At 44.7% G+C, this 18,574-nt stretch overlaps 1 protein-coding gene across 9 annotated transcripts in view; it reads left to right on the top strand.

Moving 5' to 3' along the window:
• R3HDM2 (R3H domain containing 2) overlaps nucleotides 1-17,067 on the top strand; it is a 133,211-nt gene extending 116,144 nt beyond the window's left edge. For 5 of the 9 annotated variants that reach the window (XM_060272173.2, XM_060272170.2, XM_060272171.2 and 2 more), the window contains 10 exons: nucleotides 2,373-2,615; nucleotides 4,165-4,291; nucleotides 5,433-5,668; nucleotides 7,111-7,268; nucleotides 9,211-9,311; nucleotides 10,604-10,773; nucleotides 10,888-11,035; nucleotides 11,660-11,760; nucleotides 12,448-12,532; nucleotides 16,274-17,067. In XM_060272173.2, coding sequence (XP_060128156.1) covers nucleotides 2,373-2,615; nucleotides 4,165-4,291; nucleotides 5,433-5,668; nucleotides 7,111-7,268; nucleotides 9,211-9,311; nucleotides 10,604-10,773; nucleotides 10,888-11,035; nucleotides 11,660-11,760; nucleotides 12,448-12,532; nucleotides 16,274-16,614 — 1,710 coding nt within the window. In that variant the 3' untranslated portion in view covers nucleotides 16,615-17,067. The remainder of the gene's footprint in view (nucleotides 1-2,372; nucleotides 2,616-4,164; nucleotides 4,292-5,432; nucleotides 5,669-7,110; nucleotides 7,269-9,210; nucleotides 9,312-10,603; nucleotides 10,774-10,887; nucleotides 11,036-11,659; nucleotides 11,761-12,447; nucleotides 12,533-16,273) is intronic. The other 4 variants (XM_035102294.3, XM_035102284.3, XM_060272169.2 and 1 more) reach the window with 2 other exon arrangements.
• Nucleotides 17,068-18,574: the final 1,507 nt, after the last annotated feature.

Here is an 18,574-nt window from a genome sequence, read left to right as displayed (position 1 = left end):
AGTTTGTTGTACCAAGAGCTCAAGTTCATCTTGTTTATTTCCTATGCTCTGTGCATTAGTATACAGACACTGAAGACCATTGATCATCTCCCCATGTCTCTTATTTAAGGAAATTTTCCCCTCCCACCACAATTCATATAGAAATAAAAAACAAACCCTGAAATCAAAATCAAAATAAATATGCAAGGAAACTTAAATTTACCATAATCCCCATGTTAAAACACAGGCCTTAAAACTGAGAGAAACAGACTATGTTAGCTATTTGAAAGTTTAAAAAGGTAAAGGGCCCCTGGACAGTTAAGTCCAATCAAAGGCAACTATGGGGTGCAGTGCTCATCTTGCTTTTCAGGCCAAGGGAGCTGGCATTTGTCCACAGACAGCTTTCAGCATTATGTGGCCAGCATGAATAAACTGCTCCTGGCACACGGAGGACCGTGACAAGTGTCAGAGCACATGGAAACCATTTACCTTCCTGCCACAGCGGTACCTATTTATCTACTTGAACTGGTATGCTTTCGAACTGCTAGGTTAGCAGAAGCTGGGACAGACCATGCCACCTAAATACCCTGTTAGCTAATGGATGGGCATGGGCAGCAAGGGGGATGCCATCTGTATTTTACTGTGGCAAAGTGTCATGAGCCAACTGTGGCAAGATAGAGAACCTAGTTGTTCTGTCACAAGATGGTCAATATGATTATTTTGTTTGTGGAGTGGAAGAGTCATGCTGTGTCCAGCAGTGGAGATATTCTAGCCCCCCCAGATGGCATTAGTTTGCAACACCCCATCAGGTCCAGTCTACATGGCCCAGTGGTCAGGGATTGTGGATGTTGCATTCAAGCAACATCTGGAGGGCACCACGTTGGCTGCCCATGTTCTAGAGCAGGCATGTCAAACATGCGGCCCTCCAGATGTTTTGGCCTACAACTCCCATGATCCCTAGCTAGCAGGACCAGTGGTTGGGGAAGATGGGAATTGTAGTCCAAAACATCTGGAGGGCCGCAGGTTTGACATGCCTGTTCTAGAGGATGATCTTAACAGAGGCACCATACTACAACTTGTTTAGGGTTTATTGCATAATAGTATTTTTGTTTCACATAATGCTTTCCATTCCAATAACATGGAAGAAATTGCACATCCATTGCATTTATACCACCATGGTGCAAGCCTACATGTGTTTGAGGTGGAAATTGCCATTGGCAGTTGGTTCCTGCATCATGGTAGAATAAGTGGGGACACATCACCTGTGGCAGCACACTCAAAGGAATCCATGGTCTCATACACAGAAGTGAGATATTAGTAGGCTTGCCATATTTCAAAGAGCAAAAAAGAGGACACATTTACCAGGACCCATTTGTAGGTGGGCCAGGAGGGGAAGGGGGGAGGAGGAAGGAAAATAGTAGTAGTACTTGTGTTTGTGTGCAGTAAAAGATAAAAGGTGTGTTGAAATGTTTAATAATGTTGATAAAAAATGAAAATGAAAGTTAAAAATGAAAATTGGGGGGGGGGTATCAGTGTCAGTGAAAGTAGAGTAGAAATAGAAGAGGAGATATAGTTAAAAGAAGAAAGAGATTTTCTTCCCTCCCCCACAGAAAAGGAAGAAAAGAAAAATGACTAAACAAACCAAAAAGGGGGGGAGGATTTTTTAAATTTTTTTAGAAAATAAGGATGAGGATGATTATTGCTACGTCTGGAGGTCCCTAGGGTTCCTTTGAGGCAAACAAAAAAACCTGGGCATTTTACAATTTTTTAAAAAAATCCACCTGGATGGAGATTATAACGTTGAAAAAGAGGATGTGTCCAGGAAAACCCAGACAATGGCAACCGTAGTATATGGAAATTACTTGTTGGCATCTTTGGTTAATCCAGCCCTGCCTTAGCCCCCGTCTCCATTCCCACTGATATAGGAAATAGGCAAAATTTGGCCTGTTTATTTTACACAAGACATTAGGTTGCAGTTCTTGATTGTATCCAAGTGTGCGAAGTAAAAGAGAAGGGGACTTGTCTATGTAGAGTGAGCTATCCAGAATGTTATGTCACTTGCATTGGCCTATAACGTGAAGGGACAAAGCATTGAGGCACTAAAGTGGTATGAAGGATCATTGGGTAATCTCTTCCCCCACCCTTCTCCAGTTTCTGCCAAATTCTCCAGGTGCTGTTTCTTTGGCATGTCTGCCTTCAAGTCCAATGGCCACTTTCATTGTTGTTTTGATATTCACACTGTCTAAGAACACTTTCCCTGGGCACTGTGCTGATTGCTTGATCCTTTTTTCATTCAGGAGAGGGAGGGCTGTTGTTGACCCATGTACCTGCTGATGTGAACAACTTGAGATCACAGTTACTCAGTGCTTCCTTCTCTTGTCCTCTGGCTACAGGCTGATGAGCTCAGCAACCACTTTGGGCAGATCAGCCTCAGCCGCCAGGGTTCCACAGAAGCACCAGATCCGTCCTCATCCATGTTCCAGCCGCAAATCATGTCTCAACATCCTCAGCAGACGGGATTCATCATGGCTTCTCCTGGGCAGCCAATCACAGCCTCCACCTACTCTGCCTCGGGACACACAGCCCCAGCCCAGCAGGTTCTGCAGCCCCAGAGCTATATGCAGCCACCGCAGCAAGTAAGCGACAGTGTGTGCATGTATGAAAGAGATTCTTAGTGAACATAAAATGATGATGATGATGATGAGAAGTTGCTAAAAGGGGTACAGAAAACAATTTCAAGTAGACCTGAGCTGGGCAGAGCATTAAGGGTATTTAAGCATTGGGTCTAGTTAGCTATCTTAGGCTTTGGGGGTAGGGTTGCCAGACTCAATAGAGGACAGGACTTCTGTGCCTTTAATTGACCTGCTCTTTTGAGTCTGGAAACCTTAAAGAGAAACCAGCAGACCCTTTGTTTAATTTCCAAGCAAAGGGTCTGCTGGTTTCTCTTTAAGGTTTCCAGACTCAAAAGAGAGCAGGGCAATTAAAGGCACAGAAGTCCTGTCCTCTATTGAGTCTGGCAACCCTATTTGGGGGGTATATGTCATGGAATTCTACTCAGTAGTGATCCAGAGCAGAACTCCAGTGTATTTTTGGCAGAGTAAAAACTTAAATTCGTTGCAGGATTCCCAAAAAATAGACCAGAGGCAATTATATTTCATCCAGCAGAGCTTTATTGCTACTGAAGGCAAATGAGCAAAATGGTCACAAATCCAATACTGTCCATTGGCACTGTCCATAAGATGTCCAGTTGCAGCAGACTTAACTTAAACTTACAATAAGTTATAATAAGGTTAAACCTTAACACTACCTACAGAACACCACTCCAGAAGGAAGAGAGATACGGTAGAAAGAGAAAGTGAAGCCCAGGCTCCTTCTGGCCTATTATTATAGTCAGCATGACCTTGACAGAAGAGATAACAGAACCAGTTTAAGTCAGCTGTGCTCAGCTTCTCTGAAGGAATAACCCAAATATCATGAGCCTTCTACTTGTTTCTTTCACACAGAGAAGTTTCCAGAACCCTCTTGAATTAATTAGAATAGGAAAGATCAGAATAGGAAAATAGGATTAGAATAGAAAACATCAGATCAATACTTTCTGCCGTAAGAAATGCAAACGGGCAGAATATTGGGCAGATTTTTCAGCCTCGTTTGCAAATATTGCCTTTGGTGCTCTTGCAGAACCTACTCACTCCACTCCATCTCCACCTACAAATCTGCACAGGTGTTACCCAACTATGAAAGATGGAAGTTGGATGCTGCCTAACTATGAAATAATTGAATTTCCAGAGACTGCTTGTTCTGTTGGTCAAAGCCATGTTTTTCTTTTCCCTATCTGTGTATTCAGTTGAGTTAGAAAAGCCCAGAAAGTGTGAGAGGGTTGGTTTGTTGTTGTTGTTGTTTGTTGTTGTTTTGAGGGGTGTAGCAAGAGGCTGTCATTTTGCAAATGCTTGTATGCATTCTCTTTTGAGGGTTCTCCAAGGATCCTTGGTTCCTTGTGGCTAATCGTGTGTCTGTCTGAACTTCACGTGCTTGTGACAATGTGCCTCCTGCTGATGTCTCCTTGAGGCTAACCTTTTGCTACAACTGGCATCCTCTTGAGCGGCTTGTCACTCAGAAGCTCAGAGCTCTGCTACAGTTATGTCCTTTGTCTTATTTACTGACTGCTTTCCCCCCCCCTCCTGACAGATTCAGGTTTCTTACTACCCACCCGGGCAGTACCCAAACTCTAGCCAGCAATACCGACCTCTCTCTCACCCGGTGGCCTACAGCCCCCAGCGCAGCCAACAGCTGCCTCAGCAGTCGCAGCAACCTGGTAAGGGGGCAGCACGTGCAGCATCCAAGAAGGAACAAGTGGGGCGGGGGGGGGGGGAGATTGGTGCTCTAGTGCTGTGAAGGAGATCCAAGCCAGCTTGCCCTTTCTTGGAGCCAAGGGGGAGTTAGCCTATTTATAGAGATTAGGTCATTGCATATTAAAAATCTTTGCAAGAGTGGATGTAATTAGCTGTAAGGCCTGAACAGGTTATGTATGTCCTCTTGGGTTATAGGTAGTTGAGGCTATTACTGTCCTTCAATTTTACATACATTTGATTGTTTAGGTCTGATAATTGATCTGAAAAATATGTGCACAGAAGGGCTGTAAATGTTAACCAATAGTTTTGGTGAATTAATCAAGTAACGCTTGAGTTGATTGTCAGGAAGCGTTCATTTAAAGATTTCTGAGATTTGAATCTCTGGTCTACAAGGAAGATGTGAATGACATACATCTGTAATCTTCGAATGAAGGGTAGCATGATGATGATGATGATGATGGTGTAAAAGTAAATGACCCCTCAATGGTTAAGTCCAGTCAACCGTGACTATGGGGTTTGTCCGCAGACAGATTTCCAGGTCTACTGCTACTGGCACACGGAGGACCATGACAATTGCCAGAGCACATGGAAACACCGTTTACCTTACCGCCACAGCAGTACCTATTTATCTACTTGCACTGATATGCTTTCAAATTGCTAGGTTGGCAGAAACTGGGATAGAGCAATGGGAGTTCACCCCATCTTGCGGATTTGAACTGTGGACCTTCCAATTGGCAAGCTCAAGAGGCTCGGTGGTTTAGACCACAGCGCCACCTGCATGTGTGCGCATACACAAGAGATGCATACGAAGGGTAATAAAGGGGTCCTCCTGGGACACCAGTCATATATACTGTTGGCTACCTAAAGTGCTTGAATATGATGGCTGTTTAACCAAAGTGAGACCACTGAGATGCAAAGGAGGAGGTAATTGCCATGTTTGAAGAAGTAGGAAAAATATTTAGGGGGATACTGAGGGGACAGCTCCCCTCCTTAAAAAACAAAAAACAGGCCAATGAGGATTGAGCATGTTTTAGTGACCATGGAGGAGACGGGCAGATCCCACTGGTATAAAGTATTAACCTTTAGCCTCTTGCTCCGATGCAGGTTTACAGCCAATCATGTCCAGCCAGCAGCAGACATACCAAGGTATGATAGGAATGCAACAATCACAGGGCCAGAGCCTCCTCAGCAACCAGCGCAGCAACATGGGTGGCCAGATGCAAAGCATGATGGGTGTGCAGCAGTCTCAGAGCCAGAGCCTCCTTAGCAACCAGCGAGGAAATCTGGGAAGTCAGATGCAAGGCCTGATGACCCAGTACACTTCACTGCCTTCTTATCAAGTGAGTGGCAATAAAAGAAAGAAGAAATATGGTGAGGGTGAGGGACCTTGGAAGTGGCAATTTGGTAAGTCAGAAGTGAATTCATGCAATCTTTGGATCCCTATGATAGTTTGGAAAGCTGTCCCATACTCTTCAAAGGCATAGGTACAACTCACAAGGTATGTGACTTAGGGAAGGACTGGTCATTGCACTAAAACAGCAGCAGCATCTCTAGTTTTTGCATTTCCTCTTTTATTGTAGAGCCATGGTTTTGCCTACAATAGGTCCCAGGTTCAATCCCCAGTATCTCCTGGAAGGGCTACAAATGCCCACTGTCGAAAGCCCAGAGAGTTGCAGCCAGTCAATGTCAACATTGTTGAGCTAGATGGATAGATGGTCAGACTTAGCATAAGGCAGCTTGCTATGTTTCTGGGTTCATCCGGCATCTCTGTGTTGTGCATCTGCTGCCAGTGTAGGCCCAAAATGTGAGATGGAATGAAGAAATGTATAAATTAATGACATCAGGGGATGGACATGTTTTGCTGCACATTAAATAGGGGGAGATAGCAAACTTGATGCAGGATGGCTGTTTTGGCAACAACCTGTGTTAATCATAACAGGTCAACGGCAACCTAGAAACAGATAGGAACTGTTTTACAGATCCAAAAATGGCAGATTGCAACCACAGGTTGCTGCTGATGTTGAAAGTAAATTGTGACAACCTAATTGAGACAGTTGAAATCTGGATGGCCACAGGTTCACCACTCCTGCCTTTTTTGATCATGTGTTCCATGCAGTACAAAAGTGTTTTATCACAACAGCCTGTTTTAAAGTGAGTAGCTATCTAGTGAGTGTGTTCTAGCAGTTCAAATTATATCGACTTTTTGCTGCCATTTCTGTGTTAGATGTACATTGGCAAGATATAACAATTTCTGGAATTCATTTGCATCTTACTATGCAATAAGGACAAGAAGTCACAGGTACATGTTTAGTTTTCATTTTTCAGTTACAACCATGGGGACCTTGTATTCAGGCTTTTGTCCTGGACTAAGATAAGGCCTGGTAAAATAAAATAAATTAAATGAAATGAAATAGAAGTGAAGTGAAAGCAAAGCAAAGCAAAGCCCTGGAGTTCACGAAGTGTTGGAAGCAAAGAGCAGGAGACCTAGGCACTTACTTTTCATTTAAAGGCCAGATCTTGAAGGTCATATGCATTCTGCTATGTCAGATGTGGTGAGGGAGGAGGTGTCCCACTGTTCCTCCACCTTTGTTTTCTGCATTCAGTGCCCCCTTAAACTATCTGAAGAAGTGTGCATGCACACGAAAGCTCATACCAAAATATAAACTTAGTTGGTCTTTAAGGTGCTACTGAAGGAATTTTTTTATTTCCCTTAAACTATGTTGTTGTCTTTCCCCCTATTTAATAGGTTCTCTCCCTTTACTCTCCCTCTGCCCTCTGCCAGCAGGTACCAGTGGCTAATGAGTCTCAGGGCGTGGTCCAACAGCCCTTTCAGCAGCCTGTGCTGATGCCAGCAAATCAGTCTGTACAAGGAGGACTACAAGCTGGGGGGATGCCAGTTTATTACAGTGTTATCCCGCCAGCCCAGCAGAATGGCACCAGGTAAGAACTTGAGCCAAAGCCCTGTATAGTGTCCCTTCTTTGGCAGGTGTGACTACTAGGAGCAGAGCCTTCATAGGTTCTCTTTGGAACTCCCCTTTTCAATAGGTCTGTAGGGTTCCTTCCTTGGTGAGTTTTCAGAACCAAAATCAGGCTTTTGGTGGAAGGAAGGAGGAATTATTTGAGTTCCTTGGACTGCATGCAACTAACCCGTTCTGCTAGTGGAAGCCAGAGCAAGGACTCCTGCCAGTGCAGTGGGACTTACCCATCTCTTTTTTCCCATGCCCCCCAGCACCCCCCCCAATCTATTATGGAGGGTTAGGAGAATCCCCAGAGCAGTGCACATGGGGAGAAAAGGCGACACCATTTTGTCAGGATAGCAGAAATGCTTGCACTGATGGGACATCCTCTTAGCACTACATTGCATTCTGCCCTTTGTATGTTTCTTGAGTCTGGTTTTGACATTGTATTTGCAGAAATCGTTTTTATGGATTTGTTTAACCAAAATTAAGGAGCTGACTAGTTTATATGGCTTGCTTTTTATTTTATGCTGCCTTGAGGGTTCATTGGCAAAGTTGGTAGGCATAGAAATTTAAGAAAATAGATAAAAGGGAACTAGAATAGGTCTGGGGTGTGTGGGTGTGGATGTGTATATCACCATTCTGTTAAGATTATAATAATCACAGTAGTTTAAAATGCAGTACAAAGCAACAATAAAAGCACAATAAAAATGTGCATCAACAAAAGCAGTCTGCAAAGTTGGGTATCCAGTGTGAAAGAACGTCTTCCAAGAGATCCACAGGGTTGCTTGCTCTCCAGATCCATAACTGGCTTCCTCATCACCATCTCAAAGCCATGAATTGCTATTAGAAGCCACAGTTTGGCTTTCCCAGTTTCTGCCCTAGGAAATGGAAACGCGAAACAGGAGTTACTGGCATTTTTGTCCCTGCTGAAAGAACAATATGTGATGATCTCTCAAGCTGACACTCATTCTTAAGGAAAGATTTGCCTACTTGCACAAAGTTAGATGGTGATTGAAGGAAGTTGTAAGAGCCAATACCCTTTTCATGTATGGTCTACAGCCCTCTCTGGCTGCCTCTTTCTAATTTTATATAAGTATACCTCTCAGAGAGGACAAAAATCAATCTACTATTTAATCACACTCCTGGTTGCCATTGGTGACCAGGAATTCCATGAAGATGAACGATGGAACCAGTGAAGCAGGGAAAGAGCACTCTGCTTTGATCAACCTGATTTGGCTTCCATGCCAACCAGAGGTGGAATAAAGCCACTTCCTACATGGAGAGTGTGGAAGCCAGTTGGCCTGGCAGATTGGGGACAGAGTGCTCTGCTTCTCCAGGCTAGCAAAGCCGAGTCCTCTGTCCCTCTTTTGCAAGCCCAGCTGGTTTCTATGCAACTCTGCTCCATCTCCCCTGCTGTGGAGGTTACAGAGGCAGTCTTGGCAAATGGTGGAGGTTACTGACGCTAGTGCAGGTAGTGCTTTCCTGCACGAAAGCAAGCCCAAGAGGCTCAGTGGTTTAGACCACAGCCCCACCTGCATCCCTTTGGGGTTGGAGTAGACCCAGGGGTTGGGCTACATGGTCCTCAGGGTCCCTTCCAAGTCTGATTCTTTGATTCAAGATGGAGAAACAACTAGCTAGAGAAGGGGAGTGGGGAGTGGGAAAGCTTCCTTGTGTATGAGAGAGAGAAAGAGGATGAGAATGTGTGTGGCATCCCTACCCCTTGAAGCACTGAATAAGCATTCCTCTTAATTGAAAGATGATCGGAGCAGGAATCACAGTAATTAGCATTAAACTGATGAATGATGAGGGAAATTACTCCGTGCAGTTGGGCTTGGGAGTGGTTGTCTCTCAAGGGAAGCACAGCTGCTGTCTCCATCCTGTTGCTTCTGCTACCTCATCAGCTCTCCGTATTTCCTTCCCAGCCCTTCGGTTGGTTTCCTGCAGCCTCCTGGGGCAGAGCAGTATCAGATGCCGCAATCTCCTTCGCCCTGCAGCCCACCACAGATGCAGCAGCAGTATTCAGGTACAGCGGTTTACTTTATTACTTAGCCTGGTAGAATGTGACACACACACAGTATGTACAAAGTTGCAGAAAACACTGAAACCAGAATGCTATGAGTTCACCAACCATCACCAGATCTCAGTGATCTGGTTAAAGACGGTTAAAAAGACTGGACTCGAGCATCATGAGATCAAGAGTACACTTGATTTCAAACTTCCAGTGTTTGTTCAGAACCCTTCCAGCCATGCACACATCCTCCCCTGCTAAAAGATGCTGTGTTCTCCAGCTCCTTTCCTCTTTAGGATTGCAGACAGAATAACCAGACATAGGAATTCCATTGAGCCCTGCTTCCAGTTCAGGCACTAGTAGGATTATAAAGTTTTAATCTTGGTCTGGAAATTGATCAGTCAGCCTAGTGGAGCCTGGGGGGAAGGGGCTGCATTTGCAAAAACTGGAGTTGGGAGGGTCACCAATGCCCACATGCCTTTCATATCAAGGAATTCTTTCCCACTTGGAGCAACCACGGTGACCTTAGAATCTGTTGAGTTGGCCCAGGTATAATGGACATCTTTTTTTATGGCTTTGTTTCTCCATACTATATCCTGAGATGTGTCATTTGCCTCTTCTGTAAAGGGAGACGAGTTGTCTTTATGGCTGCTGCAGGCTCTTATTAACTATTGCTAATGACATCACTGGAGCAAAAGCTCACACATTTTCTACTGAGCTGTGTTCCAGCTTTCCAACACCAGAGCAAATTTTCCCTGATGTGTTTGCACATTATGGTAAGCCCAACTATGGCTTACTGGGTCTGTGTTGACTCCTGGAGAGCGGCTCTCAGCCACTTTTTTGCTCCTCCCGTGTCTCTCTCCCCCCCCCCCAATCAATGAACTAAGCCAGGGTTTGATTTAGTGTGTTGTCTGAACCCAGACTTGTTGTTAAGCTCTCTCTAACTATGGGCTGTAGCCAAGGTTTGTTCTTATAATTCAGAGCAAATTTGTTCCTCCTTCGGTTGTAAATTGGAAGATTCTGTATCAAAGTTTAAGCCTGCTGCGCTGCACTTGCTCAATTTCACCCCTCTCTTCTCCACTTAGATTGTAAGCTCTTTGGGGCAGGCAACCTGCCTTTGCTTATCTTATTCTGTAAAGAGCCAGAATTACGCTGATGACACAGTAATTGCCGTAGTAGTAACTATGAGCCTCACAGAGCTCCTATTGGTGTGGGAGGGTAGAAAGGGAAGGAAAGCAGGATTGAGATTTCACATAGTGTTCTTATGCATATGACGATGATTTCCCCACTCCTGGCTTCCTCTTTAGGGGTGTCTCCAGCAGGACCTGGTGTTGTGGTTATGCAGCTCAATGTGCCCAATGGCCCTCAGCCTCCCCAGAACCCTTCAATGGTGCAATGGAACCACTGCAAGTACTACAGTTTGGACCAGCGAGGGCAGAAGCCTGGAGACATTTACAACCCAGACACCAGTGCTCAGGTAGAGGATGGGGATGGATCTGATGGAAGAGGGGGGAGTGGTTAGGTTGAATGCAGTTGATGGCACCCACCCCACCTTATAACCTTGCTTTCTATTTTTTTTTCTTTACTCCAGGCCAACAGCACCCAGCTGAACAGTCCCATCACATCCCCCACACAGTCACCTACACCTTCACCTGTCACTAGTCTCAACAGCGTTTGCACCGGACTCAGCCCCCTCCCAGTCCTTACACAGTTCCCCCGGCCTGTGGGCCCAGCACAAGGTAAGGACAACTCTGGGGAGTTCTTGTAGCTAAATAACTTAAAGAATTTTAGTTACAATAGAGAAAAACTCTATGATTAAGCTGCAGCAACCTTTGCATCAATAAATATAAGCAGTGTGTGCTTGAAGCCTAACTTTCACGACTCAAAAAGGAAGGAACTTCTTGTTTGTGTCATAATGGCCACCAAGATGCTTTGTGGGTAGTTACAGTTCCTTTGCATTTCCAATTTCTGCCTGCTTTACTGCAGGGCATAAACAGCAACCTTCACAGGAGACACCTAAGGAGCTATAAAATGAGCAGTTCCTTATTAAAGTCCATGCTGCAGAATAACCACCACAACCTTACAATCTATGCAGACTTGAGTTGGATGCAATTTACATGCTTCCATGTCAAATCTTTGTCCAGAGGGAAGCCTTCCACCTCTATTACCAAGCCAGGAACACTGGCAATTTACAGCTTTTGGAATGTTTTTGTCATGCTGTTGCTAGAAACGATTCAACCCTCTGTTCCTGTATGTGTGGGGAAGTGAGGATCCTCCACCAGCAAAGAAAACAAATGATTGCTCAAGATGCTTCTTCTTGAATGTTAGGCGCAACTCCTCTCTTCAACCTTGTTTCTTCCCAGGTGATGGCCGCTATTCCTTGCTGGGTCAACCACTGCAATACAATCTCTCCATCTGCCCCCCACCTCTGTTGCACAACCAGCCCAGCTATTCAGCACACCAGGTAAGAATGGACATGGGTTGAGTCATTGGTGGGTAATTGTAAAGTTGGGAATGTAGAAGGAAGGCAGGGGTGTGTATGGGGTCTTTCTGCTATTTGTAGTCCTGTATGTGTGTTGCTGCATTAGGAGAGCTGCTTTCAGAGCCCCTTAAGCCATATACACAGCCCCCATTCCTGTTGTAAAAATCTCCACCTCCTTCCCTATTTAGGATTGCAAATGGAATAACCAAGCAGGTTCTCATCTTTAGAATTTTGTTTAGCTCCATCTCCAGACAAAGCCTGTGTAGAATCATAAGATGCTAACCCTGGACCTGATCTTGATCAGTCAGTCCTGTGAGAACCACGGTGTGGATGTGATAGTAGGTGCGCTAGGAGATAGAAGTCTTAGGTCTCATCACATAAATGCCTAGGTGGTCTTGGCCATGTGGGAATAATAGGCCCAATGTACAGAATTTCAAGGATGGCCAAGATAAGACATATGAATGGCTTTACATGCTGAAGTGCATTGTATGAATATGCAGTATAACTTCTTGTTATGGAACCTGAACTAAAAGTTATTTGCTGTGATGAGAAAACTGAAGTTCAAACTGGGATCTTTCAGAGAAATGGCCAGATTGAAATACCAAGGGTGGCACATGATCAAGCGTGAAAGTGTCCCATGCTATCAGTTCTATTGTTCTTCTATCACAGGGACAAACAGGGATGAAGCATGGCAATCGAAGCAAGAAACAGGCTCTCAAGTCTGCATCTACGGACCTTGGAACAAGTGATGTAGGCAAGTGACAAAATTCATGCTCCACTGGCCTCATCAGCAGGATCTCTAGATTTGTCTTGATGCTCAGTGCCAGAGTAATGGAGCAAATGCTAAATTGGGAGAAGCAGTTGAATGGCAATTACCCATCTGCCCAGCCCACATCCAGCCAAGGAATATGGGGAAACTCAAGCATTTATTATTTCCTCCTAGCAGGGTGTTCACAACTACTAGTCTCTAGTTGGTTAAAGGGACAGGGTTCTAGCAGACCGTAATAACCGAGAGTCTTCTCCATTTGAAAGAAAGACGGTGTTTTCCTGCTTGGCAGGGGGGGTTGGACTGGATGGCCCTTGTGGTCTCTTCCAACTCTATGATTCTATGACTCATGTCTTGCCATGTCTCACTCCTACAAAAAACAAACATTTGCCTAGCTGGGAGCTGGAGAGGGCCTTTTGGAGCTCTTTGCAGCAGCCTAGAAGGATTCAACAGACGAACATGCTGAGTGCCATCCATAAATGTGGCTACTTCACACTCTCCTAGAAATTCCCATGGTGTCTGAACAAGGGCAACCGCATGGACTCCACACTCCAAAAATAATCAATCAAGGGGGAGGGTGTGTGGCTGAAGGTCACAGCTCTGATAAAAAAGGCTCCACTCCAAAGCAAACCTGTCCCCTCTGCCCGCCATGCCCCCAGTTGAGCATACAGCCTGGGAGCATGAGGCAGGGCCAGCCCCCACTTGCTGCTAATTGCACAACTTCCTACATGCCTACTCAGAAGGAAGCCCATTTAAGTAAATGGGACCTAGTCCTAGGTAAAAGTATGTACAGGATTGCAGCCTAAATACTTTCTAGGGACTAGTTTAACATATGCCTGTAGTTGCTTGGCCCTGAACATCAAACTCTTTACACGGAAGCCAACTTTAATATTTATTGAGAAAATCTCAGATCTTTAAAGGAAGGGAATCAGTTTATATATTTAAGGTGCTGTTCAATTCTTAAAGAGGTAGCCCCACATAGAGCGCATTGCAGTAGCCCAAGCGGGAGATAACCAGAGCATGCACTACTCTTACGAGACAGTCCACAGGCAAGTAGGGCCTCACCCTGCGTACCAGATGGAGCTGGTAGACAGCTACCCTGGACACAGAATTGACCTGTGCCTCCATGGACAGCTGTGAGTCCAAAATGACTCCCAGGCTGTGCACCTGGTTTTTCAGGGGCAGGGTTACCCTGTTCAGGACCAGGGAGGCCCCCACACCCACCTGCCCCCTGTCCCCAAAGGACAATACTTCTCTCTTGTCAGGGTGGATCTCAATCTGTTAGCCACCATCCATCCACCAACTGCCTCCACAGGATCTTCACCACCCTCACTGGTTCTGATTTGAAGGAGAGGTAAAGGTAATATGAGCTTAGCTAAAGCTTGCTAATTAGATTTGGACAGGGTGAGCTAAGCTGGCAAGTAAAACCCACTTGCCAGTAAATGAGGAGGAGTGTTGAAAATGCCCCCCTGTAAACAAACTACACGGTGATGTCCTGCTGTTCCTTTAAGAGTCTCTTTAGAGCAGTAAACTTCTCCACCTGCACCCCCCACCCCCCAGTGGAAAATAGCCTGGGGTGGGTCTGCTATATTTGCTGCTCTGCCTGTTTAATATTAGCAAAGAATCCTGCCTGCCAAGACCCAGCACTGCTGCTGCTGCTAACTGGAAACTAGAACTGTCATGCAGTTATTTATTTGGGGTGCAGATTTGGAGCTGCTGCCAAGACACAACCACTGGCTCTAGTGCCCAGTTCCTCAAGCACAGGACTCTGTGAAAATGACTGGCAGCAAACTTGGCACTGACTGGAGGGGAAAATTCTTTTCTGCTTAGAGCAATGTTTCCCAGACCATGTGGGGTAGCCCATGGGGGAAGAGGCAGATATTTTCATTGCCTGATTGGCAATTAGTCTGTAAACAGTCATGGGTCTTCAAAGTTTTGATTACATCCCTACCAGGATTGTTGAAAGGGAAAAGGTGGACCACAAGGCCCTGATTGCTACCAGCCTTTTTACCTGAGTTTGGAGATGTAGTATGGAATTTGTGTAGGAGCTGTGACAGGAGGAGAAAGGGCTGAATTAAAAATTGCTTAGGAAAGTGATGGAACTAGTTAGTGATACGAAATGGACTGGGGCAGAAAGGAGACCGGTGGGTCTGAGGTGTGTTAAGAGTATATGAGGGGATGAGCATGCAGAAAAGCATGTGCGCTGGCTTTTATATGGTTCTGTGGAAACTGACAGTGTAGTCTGTCAAAGACTCAAAGCACCAACAATTGATTGTGATTGTGGCCTGTGTTTTTTTTTTATGGACCAGGAACCCCCAGAACTAAGGACAGAAAAGCCTATTACTGCTTCAGCAAAGTGGCTGCTTCAGGGTGCCAGTTGGTGTAGGCTATGTTTGAACAGGATCAGGATTCTGCATCCTCAGTGCTCTGTTCTCACAATGTCACTTCCAATCTGGCTTGCTTACCTGCCATTCAGAACACCAGCACCTTGGTGTGCTGGAGAGGATGCCTCCCTGAGCTCACAGCAGCTGTGGATAATTCCTAGCACCTCACTAAGCGGACGTTCCCAGGATTCTTTGGAGGTTGACCCCACAACTAAAGTGATAAAAGCCAGGTTTGCAGTGTAGAAAGGATCCTAAGGTTCTCCTTGGGACTTTAGGTACCACTGATTTGAAACTATTACTATTTCAATAATAGTTGAGAGGTTGACTGAAAGGTAGTGACTTCCCTAGATTCAAGAACTGAGCTTAATTGCTGAGCAGCAATTTGAACTTCAGTCACCCACTGCACCCCTCCAGATCCACTCTCAAAAATGCTGAGAATGGCCTGGTGCACTTTAGGATAGTGTGAATTGGGTCTACTTATTATATCAGCTAAGGCTGGGCTTTGAACAGCTCTGTTGTATTAACATACTTTGGTATGTAGGAATCGTGGAGTATGCATGGAGATATCAGATACATCAGCAACAACCTACTTAAATGCCAGAAACATTGGCACCAAACTGTTTTGTACAGATGATTTTTAATGCTGGCTTACAGTATTGCCACCTGTAGAAATCATTGCCAGCTTTCTTTTTTCTTTTGCTGTGGTTGCAATACATCTGGTAAGTGCAGTTTGACTACACCTCAGGCATGTCGTGAATGTGTGTGGTATAAATGGAGTATGTTGCTGAATCTTGTGATCGGTTATGTGGGGCATAACCCCCTCCTCCAGTATTCTATTCAAGTTGGCCCCCCTGCTTGACAAGTGGAGCAAACTGTTCAATTGCCTCATGCACATTTGTTCATCATTTAGGGAAGCTTTTAATATTTGATGGATCATTGTATTTTAATATTCTGCTGGAAGCCGGCCAGAGTGGCTGGGGAAACCCAGCCACATGGGCGGGGTATAAATAATAAATTATTATTATTATTATTATTATTATTATTATTATTATTATTATTATTCTAGAGGAGTCAGCAACAGGTTTTATTACTGTTTCATTTCAACAGAAAAATGTGTACTTCAAGAGCCCATACAAAATTTGGATTAGGGTCCAACCCCAGTTTTGTATGGCTGACAAAATCAGCTGTCACTCCAACCCATAAGACCTGGCCAAAATGACAGCCGGACCCAAGACTTCTAGGTCCTGTCGCTCACTTTTCTGCCCACAATTTTGTTGCTGCCAAGGGTACTGAAAGTGTTTCTTTCTCTTTCTTATTCCTTGCTCCCTCATGGCCACCCCAACAGTGTTGGGCCGCGTACTGGAAGTGACTGATCTACCTGAGGGCATCACACGTACAGAGGCCGACAAGCTCTTCACTCAACTCGCCATGACTGGTGCCAAAATCCAGTGGCTCAAAGAGACTCAGGGGCGTCCAGGAGGAGGAGGCGACAACAACCATGGAACTACGGAGAATGGCAGGCATTCTGACCTTGCTGCCTTATACACCATTGTGGCCGTCTTCCCCAGCCCTTTGGCAGCGCAGAATGCCTCCCTGCGTCTCAACAACTCACTTAGCTGCTTCAAGTTGCGTATGGCCAAAAAGAACTATGACCTGCGTGTGCTGGAGCGTGCCAGCTCCCAATAGGGGCAGGCAGGGAGGGGGCAACAAGCACACTGGACTGGCCTCCTTGGCTGCCCTCTTCTGCCCTCCCCCACCCTCCTCCTCCTTTTATTCCCACATGCACCTCCTCCCCTTTTTATTTTTGGTGGGGGAGGGGGGAATCTTTCTGGAGATATTTATATGGACAGAATGAAGAGAGAGACATTGATTTTTTGCTTTGTTTTGGGGGTTTCTGTTTTTTATTTTTATTTTTTATTTTATTTTTGCGTGAAAGAACATGCCCCACCCTTCAACCCCTCTCCAGAACATGTGTATATTGTTTTCGTTCAGCGTTGTGCCGCGGTACGGAGCCGTATTTAATTGCACATACAGATGTTGGCTGGGTATGTTCACTGTACATTTTATTTAATCTGGGTTTATTATTAATAATATTATTATTTGGTTTTTAAATATAAAAAAATCGTCTGTCACTTTAAAGCTGCTGCTTCCTCCCTGCCTCTCTTTCTCTTTTGGATGGCCTCATGGCTTGACAACATTGTCTTTCACCAGAGTTAACCCGGGCATATTGCTTGGACCTGAGGTTGGTGGAGAGCTGTTGGAAAATTATCTAGGAAGGGACAGATGGCTGGGGTATTATGCTGGAATTTGACACTTGGGTACCTGAATTAGCAGGGTAGTAAAGCACCCGAGTTTTATCCCTATGCAAGAACCAGGTGAAATGCTGTGTGAAGGTCATCCCTTTGGTCCTGGATACTGCTCTTTTATTTTTCATTTTAAAAAAATGTACAAAATGACATCTGTGACAAAGACACATCAGGTAAGAAAAGTGTAATAATGTATGAAGTCCCAGTGTGGTACAGTGACAAATTGCAGTTAGCTGAAAATGGAAACGGGTGCTTCCAGTGTTCTCCCTCACTGGAGGGAGAGAGGGAAGTGAGAGTGTTTGAGCCCAATGCTTTTCCACTTAGTACTTCATCTCTGATTTAAGGTTAACATCCGAATGCATCCAACATTTACCGAAAGAGATTCTCACCTTTCCTTCATTATCTCAAGCTTCCAAATCACGCTTAGCTTCAGGTGTATTCAAAGCACATATGACTGTTCCATTACATTTTCTAGGTTGTAGATGTTTTATTGGCCAAATATGAATTGACTGTATGCTTAGGCTTGCTTCCAATTTTTAGCAAACAATACTGCTAAAAGAAGACAACTTTCTACAGTCCTTTTAAATAACAATAATGCCACCCATTTGGAGAAGGGAGCTAGGTGTTCACTGCACATGAGTCTGCTGCTGAAGAAGCACTCCACCATGACATCTATACAACTTATGCTTTTGCCTGCCTAATAGGGATGGAGGAAAATCTTGGCTAAGGATGGCTAAACTTTACAGGGAGAGCTCAACACAAGGCTGGGGTGATTTTGGTAGCAACCTTTCATTGAGTGTAACAACTAGTTCCACCCTCAACCACTAGTATGATCTTTGAATTACATGGGTTTAAGAAAAAAAGACATTTCAAGACTCTTAGCAGGGTTAAAGTCCAAAATATTGGGGGTTTTTTGCAAACGGGAAAACAGCCTCGAAAGATTCCTTCTTCTGCAGCTAGCAAAAGAGAAGTTGAAAAGTAAGTTGCTATTTATGTGCTGCAATAGGAATCAGGCAGGGGGAAACTTTGGTTAAGGAGATCAAGGCTTAGCTTGGACCCCAGTGTATTTTCTCAGTGTTCAGGTTCAGCCCAGGAACATGTGATGGAATGCTAAACCAGAGTACCTTTGAATGTCTGCAGCTCACCATAGCAGCTACCATACATCTAGGATTTAGAGGTAAGAGTTTCCAGATTTGGAGACTGTAACATCGAGGCAACATTCATCTTCCACATCTTTTAAGTTTAGAAATTAAAACTAGACAAAATACATAAGCAAGAGACATGATGTCTGGGATGTTAGAATCATAATTTTCATCCATGTGAAAATGTAACACAGAGAG

The sequence above is a fragment of the Zootoca vivipara genome, chromosome 2, assembly GCF_965207765.1.
Source record: "Zootoca vivipara chromosome 2, rZooViv2.hap1.1, whole genome shotgun sequence".
NCBI lineage: Eukaryota > Metazoa > Chordata > Lepidosauria > Squamata > Lacertidae > Zootoca > Zootoca vivipara.
Note: the sequence above shows the minus strand (reverse complement) of the source record. Positions and strands in the feature narration are given on the sequence as shown.